This window comes from Emys orbicularis, chromosome 19 (genome assembly GCF_028017835.1).
Source record: "Emys orbicularis isolate rEmyOrb1 chromosome 19, rEmyOrb1.hap1, whole genome shotgun sequence".
Lineage (NCBI taxonomy): Eukaryota > Metazoa > Chordata > Testudines > Emydidae > Emys > Emys orbicularis.
In genome coordinates this window covers 20,523,447-20,530,679 of record NC_088701.1, presented here as the reverse complement: position 1 = coordinate 20,530,679, position 7,233 = coordinate 20,523,447, and the positions used below count along the sequence as shown (strand labels likewise).

General features: G+C 53.5%; 1 protein-coding gene across 1 annotated transcript; it reads right to left on the bottom strand.

Annotated features, from left to right (window-relative positions):
• Positions 1 to 1,779: 1,779 nt before the first annotated feature.
• Positions 1,780 to 6,366, bottom strand: LOC135891671 (aquaporin-5-like). The gene is made up of 5 exons (XM_065419289.1): positions 6,004 to 6,366; positions 4,312 to 4,476; positions 3,964 to 4,047; positions 3,232 to 3,413; positions 1,780 to 1,891 (listed from the first exon to the last, which is right to left on the bottom strand). Exons 1-5 carry the CDS (start codon positions 6,364 to 6,366, stop codon positions 1,780 to 1,782), a joined length of 906 nt encoding a protein of 301 aa, XP_065275361.1.
• Positions 6,367 to 7,233: the final 867 nt, after the last annotated feature.

Sequence of the window (7,233 nt, the reverse complement as noted above, 5' to 3'; positions counted from 1 at the left end):
GTCAGGATTGAGGGGGCAGCGGCACAGCTGTGCGTGGGGGGGGGGCTGGAATAGCAGAGGGGCTGTGGGTCAGGATGGAGGGGCATTGGTACAGCTGTGTGGGCTAGCGGGGGCAGGAGGGAATTGTGGGTCAGGATTGAGGGGGCAGCGGCACAGCTGTGCGTGGGGGGGGGGCTGGAATAGCAGAGGGGCTGTGGGTCAGGATGGAGGGGCATTGGCAGAGCTGTTGTGGTGAAAGCCCAGGAGTGGGCTAGCAGGGGGGTACAGGAATGAGGTGCATTGGCAAATGCGAGTGGCAGAACTGGAAAAGCAAGCAAACAGCGGAAGGTCCGGATTAAGGTGTGTATTTGGCTAAGCTGCGTTGTGTATGAGCTCAGGACTGGCACGGCAAGAGGGTAGGAATTGTGGGTTGGGAATAAGGTGTGTATTTGGCCGAGTTGCGTGTGTCTGAAGCCAGGGCTGGAACAGCAAAGAGTCCGGCTGCTCAGGACTGAGGCAAACTGGGAGAGCCCTTGAGGGACGCTTGTCCAGTATTTGTTTGTGCTTAGGGTTGCCAGTTTTGGTTGGACGTCTTCCAGGAGGTTTCATCACATGACGTCCTCTTTAATTAAAGATTCCTCTTTAATTCCCTGGCAACTCTGGGACAATCCTGGAGCATTGACAACTGTACTTGTGCTCTTCCTCTTATCTCCCTTAATAAATGCCCCACAAAACATACATATAAATAATCCCCTGGTGATTTTTGCACCCTGGCCTCAAAGCCAGCTCTGAAATCTCGTCATGGGGCGAGCAGGCCTACCACAACACCAGACTACTCTTAGCACATTTACAATTCCAGTCCCAGCTCTGCCATGCAGCTGCTGAGTACCCAGGCCTCTATTTTTTGAGTGCCCACCCAAGACACACCTTGGACCTAATTTGCAGAGGGGCTGAGTGCCCACAATTCGCCTGGAAATTAACCCACGGCTGTACCTCAATTTCCCCATCTGCAAAATGGGCTTAATAGAGCTTAGCAGGGGTGCTGCCCGGGGTTAGTGCGACACATCACGGAACAAAAATGATCAGGCACTGGGGCAGCTGTGCTTTCAGGATTAACCCGTGGTGTCTTTTATTGACAATAAATAATACAATAATACAAGTACAAAGTCCAAAATCATATCCTTCATGCACCAAATAAACAGGACTCGCCGACACCAGCCAATGCAGGAAAGAACAGCTTCCCCCGGGGATAAAGGTTTGGGATGTAGGATGCGCCATGGGGAAAATATATTTGCCACAACTCTCTGTCGAAACCAGCCATGCTGGCCCTTAGGCCGCGTCCCATCCCTTTCTCCTCTCCTCCCACCCCCCAGGCGCCCAAGCTTCCATGGGGTTTAATGGGAGCCCTGGACGCACAAGGAATGCGGTCTCCGGCTTGTATCTTGGCCTTTTGCGAAAGGTCAGGGATACGGCTGTACGGAGGTAAAGACACAGCAGACTAGCGAGGAGATTAGCGCATCTGAAGAAGCAGCAGCCTCCTTTACAACAAACCACCTAGTCTCCCTCCTTTCCACTTGCTGTCTTGCCCTTTCCAAGGGCCTAAGCAGAGGCTGGAGAGTAATTCAGAGAAAGGCTCTTGTCCCGGGTTAATTCCTTACAGCGTAGTCAGTATTAAGTGGTTCTCGGGAGAAGCTTGGGAAGGGAAGGGGAAGAAAACAAGCAGAAGCTGGGGGTGCGGTTGGGGCTTACGGGATAAGGCGTCAGGACTATGGAGCAAACCAGGGGCCTGGACTGTTGAGGTTACAGGCCTTTCCTGGCTCCTCGGGCTACCTCCCAATTGGGCAGTTGTGACCTTGTGCTTCGTGGCTGGGGAACAATCGAATTTCCAGCCCCGCCAAGAAGACGCCGGGCCCTAGGGATGACAGAAAGACTTGGGCCTGTTAATCTCACCCATCCGCCCGGCCCTTTCCCCACTTTGCTGTATCTCCTTCCTTCTGTTTCCTGCTCCCCTTTCTCTGTCCCTCCCCCACTTCCCATCTCTGTTGTGCCGTGGGGTATAGCCCTACACAAATGTCGGCTGAGGGGGGAAGCCCAGAGACCTTCAGCTGCTTGGGCAGGGGTGGGGCGGGGGAAGGGAATATCATCAAGATATCTCCCTGCCCCCCATACCAGCCACTCTGATACCAAATGCATGGGGGTGAGGCCTAGTCACACTCTTCTAAAGCAGCAGCTGAATAATCCAAAAGGCCTTGTGCTTGTTTCTCATGGGCTTTTTATTTGCCCCCAACCCCCAAAGCCAATTATGGGGCCACAGAAATGGGCGCTCCAATCCCTTCAGGCCAGGCTGTCTCTAAGAGATACCCACCCTTGTTAAACTCCCACCCCACCCCACAAAGAGCTACTGAATGGCTCCCTGACCCTACAGAGGACTGTCCACGTTCCCATTATCCAGGACCACGAGGGGACCCTGTTGTGTTGACCCTGTAAGTGAAAGACAAGGCGGGCGAGGTAACAGCTGAGAGAGACAAGCTTTTGAGGTGCACAGAACTGTTTTTCACATCTGGGTTTCTTCAGGAAGAGCTCTGTGTAGCTTGGAAGCTGGTCTCTCTCACCCACAGAAGCTGGTCCAATAAAAGATATCACCTTGCCCACCTTGTCTCTCTAATATCCTGGGACCAACTCAGCTACAACAACACTGCATGCCACCCCGTTGGGGTATCTGTGGAGCATTAAAAGAAAAATCAGTGGAAATCACCCACACCCATTTGAGGTGGGCTGTGAAATTCAGACCAGGTTGAGGTGGGCTTTGAAATTCAGACCAGGTTATCACCTCCACCAATGCCCCCCCCCCCTCCAAAAAAGTAAAAAATAAAGAGAGAGTCTGGGGCTGTTTGGATTGGGGGAAATGTTCGGATCTGGGGCTCGTCCCAAAGACAAGTAGTTAAGGCACAATTGCATAATGCTAAAAATCCTGGCACACTCCAGCCATTGACAAGACCTTCTGAGGCGCAGGGGGTCAGTGCCAGTCTGGCCTAGGGCTGATGTTGGTGGGACCCCTTCTTCTGGGTGTGGGTCTCTATTCTTTGGCCAGGAATATTTGTATCAGTCACCCTCACAATCGCAGGGTATATACACAGATATCACATGCACCCTTCTTTTGCATATCGAGACTATTGGTCTTTGGGTTGTGAGGCCACAGATTGAGAGTCTTGGCTTGTTCTTTGGGTTTTCCCTTCCAGCCATCGCTCTTACGGGGAGGTCAGCTCCATGGACTTTGTCCTTTGCTCCTTCTGCTCTTCCCACTCCTCTTCTGGCTCGTAGGTGCCTTTCACGATGGCTACCCTCTCGGAGACATTCAGCGAATAGGGGAACAGGAAGTAGTTGTAAAGCAGGGAGGCCAGGACTGCACCGATGATGGGGCCGAACCAGAAGACCTGGGAAGCCAAGGGTAGAATGATCATCTCTAATCCTTCCATAGCGCTTTTCAGCTATCGATCTCAAAGCATTTTACGAAGATCGGCATCATTATCCCCAGTTTACAGATGGGGAAGTTGAGGCACAGGGCCGTGACTTGCCCCAAATCACACAGCAGGCCAGTGTTAGAGCCAGGAATAGAATCCCCATGTACTGAGTCCCAGTCCACTTCTCTATCCACTACGCCACACTGCTTCCCCACAGCAAGCCGTGGGAAAGCCCAGGGGATTTTTCCTTCCATGTTCATACAGCGCCTGGCGCAGTGGAGCCGTTGGCCTCTAAATGCTTCCTTAATGGCCCCCTTCAGTTGTCATCTCCTAGCGGATTCCCCTCGGCCCCAATTTCCTTATACTCAAACACACCCCTCGCTTCCTCAGCCCTGACCTCCCTCGCTCTTGAGCTGCCAACGACCAGTGGCTCAGCCCCTGCCAACCAGCAACCAGTTTGCTGCAGACCCCTAGCTCTTCTCCACCATGCTGTGAGCCACTGTTACTGGTGGGGGATTCTTACCCAATGAGCAGTGCTGAATCTTGTCACTACGACGGCAGGTGCAAAGGATCGGGCTGGGTTCATGGAGCAGCCGGTGAAGTAGATCTGTAAAGGGACACGGGAATTAAGGCTGATCACATTTCCCTTCGGTCTAGTCCTTCTGCGACTGGGGCATCGCTCCAGGTGTGACTGGAGTAACTGGGGGCTTCCCCCCACAGTCAGTGCTCCTGCCCTACTCCCTACATCCTCCCCATAGCCTGCCCTTCAGCCCTGCTACTTACAGCGCCCCCTACTGGGAGAAGTTGGGATGAGAGTATCTGGGAGCTTCTCCCATGGCCAGCTCTCCTGCCCAGCGACCCAGACACTCACCCCAACCAGGTGACCCAGGGTGACCGACAGGCCGATGGACAATGCTGGGGAGCCTATGACGTCGGTACGGCGTTTATCCGTGGAGGCAAAGATGCACATCGCCAGCTGGAAGGTGAGGATGATCTCGACCACCAGCGCCTGGCCTGGGGTTGTATTGTTGTTGAGCTGCACATGAACAAGAAGGATTGTGAATGGCTGCTGAGCTGAGCCAGACTGAGGGGTTTTGCTACCCCCTAAAAAACCACAGAGCTGTTTAGCGTGAGACAGGAATTCCCCCCGCCGCCCGTTCAAATTCCTAGTGAGGCGTTGCCTCTGGGTCTATCTTATCGATCTATCCATCTATCTATCCTCCATATACCCTCCTCTATCTTTCTGGAAGTCCCTTTCTCTCTGCCTTTCTCCCTCTAGGCATTTACAAATCACTTATCACCTTAAGATTTCTCCCTTTGCTAACACCAGATTGCCCCAGAGCAGCCAGAGACTGTCCGCTCTTCAGTGAGTGAGGGTGTGAGCGATACATGGAGGGAGAGGTGAGGACTGGGACTGGGGTAAGATCCCCCTGTATTGGGGGAACAGTGGGGATCTAGAGAGGATGCCATTGGGGTGGGATGAGCCATCACCACCTGGGGTCGGTGCACCTGTTTTCGTCTAAGGATCCAGCCCCATTGCGCTGGGATGAGGCTGAGGCCCAGTTAGGGGGAAGTGGCGAGGAAGCGCTGGGAAATGAAGGGACATAAGGCACAGTTTGGCTCATGATGACCGAAGTTATTTGGAGGGTGGAGGGGGAACATTTAGGGGCTTGGAGGGGCACAGAACAACCAGTGAGGAAAACACAGCCCCTGAAAACCCGCCTACGAGGCTGAAGGCTCCAAGAATCAACACCTGCACGGCAACTGGTCCACCTCAGAGTGGTCTGAAAGGGGGCCGGAATCCACCTCTTACTGGTCTAACTGGTCACACTCCCCACTGTTGATCTAAGAGATCTCCCAGGGCCCCCAGAGGGGCTCCCAAAATTGCCCTCATGCTGGTCTAAGTGGGCTTCTAATTTCACCCTCTCCTCCCAAAAAACAAAGAGCCCCCCCCTTCCTCCTCCAATCTCTCCTCTGCTGGTCTAAGTGGTCTCCCCAGCTACTTTCCTCAGACTGGTCATACTGGAAAAAGAGATCTTCCAACCACATTCCTCATACTGGTCCAAGTGGGTGCCTATCCTCCTCTCCACACTGGTTTAAGGGGTCTTCCAACCTCCTTCCTCTGACTAGGTATACTGGTCTAAAGGGCTCCTAACTCCCCCCCCCCCCATCCCCCTGGCACTGGCTTAAGTGGGTTCCCCTCCGATCCTGGCTTAACTCCTTTCCCTGCTCTGATCTCCCTGGCTCCAGGAAGAGAGGCTGGAGTCAAGCTCATCTGAAAGCCCTCAGGATAAGAGAAGCATGTAGGAAAAAACCCGCCTCATTAATTGCACAGCCCAATAAACCTGTGCTGTCAGTGCAGTGTCAGTTACGCAAAGGCTGCCGGCACCGTGCTCCCATCTCTCTCCATCTGCATGGACATAGGTATCTCCAGCGCCGGGGTGAACCGGCCTTCGTCAACCCTCGTGGTGGGTCCAATTCCTCCCACGAGGCCGGGAACCCGTGCGTAGGGTTGCTGAGGCCCTGGGCATAATTAATCATCCGTGGGCAGGAAGAGACTTACCGCGTTGACGGCCAGGTTTCCACGGGTGTTGATTGGGGTCACCAGGTAAAGGATGCCTGCCCCAGTGATGGCCCCCACCAGCTGGGCCACCACGTAGAACACCGACCGAAGGAAGGAGATGTGGTTCCCCACCAAGAAAGCGATGGTCACCGCTGGGTTGATGTGCGCACCGCTGACGTGACCGAACATCTGGATCAAGGTGCCGATGGCCAGGCCGAAAGCCAGGGAGATCTGTAGGATGCTCGGCAGGGCCGAGGGCCACTTCAGGGCTGAGCCGAGGCCAAAGAAGACGAAGATCATGGTGGCTAGGAACTCGGCTATGATGGCCCGCAGAAAAGCCATGGTACAAATTTCCTTACACATGGTGGGATCGGGACGGGGCAATCGGAGAGAAAGGAGTGGCAGGCTTCTTCTGTCTGGGCTCTGCGAACAACAGCAAGGCGCAGGGCCATATATATACAAGAGCAGCAGGTAGCTGCATTACCAAGGTGGTGGGTGGAGCCAAGGAACTGGCCAGCCCTCCTGGGCAGCTGGAAAAGTTTACAGCTGAAAATAACTTTAGCACCTCTCAGCCAGTGAAAGACTCAGATGATTGGCAGTGTTCCTTTCTCCTTTTTTTCTCTCCAGACAATGGCCCCCTATCTGATGTCTTTGTGGACTCGTTAGCTAACACCTTGCGTAACTAGCAGGCTGCCTCTTTGAGTCTCGCTTTTGTTTTGGAAGTGGAGCATGTATTTGTTTTTTTGCCACTTTAGATTTAAGGTGGCAAAGTCCTTATTTCTGGCCAGTTTCACTGCCTGGCTGGGGGAAGCTCTCCTGGTCATTTTCTCCTCTCAGTGTCAGTCCAGAGTGACTCTCACTGCTGATTTTACACCAGCATGTCTGAGATTAGAAGCTGGGCTCTGGTGCTTAGCTGATGCAGGATGTTGGGAGCGGCGGGCAGGTGGGGATTTGTTAGAGGATTTATATTGTGCACACCAGCAATCACTAGGAGGAACTCCGGGATTAGAACTGGGACTTCAATTATGTAGAACAAATGCTGAGGCTTTGCAGACAAGTCTCCTGCATGGCTCCAGTGCTCTAAAGGAGAGGTTCTCTGTCGGGATACACGTAGCCCTGGGGGTACGCAGAGGTCTTCCAGGGGGTACCTCAACTCATCTAGATCTTTGCCTAGTTTTACAACAGGCTGCATAAAAAGCACTAGCGAAGTCAGTACAAACTACAATGTCA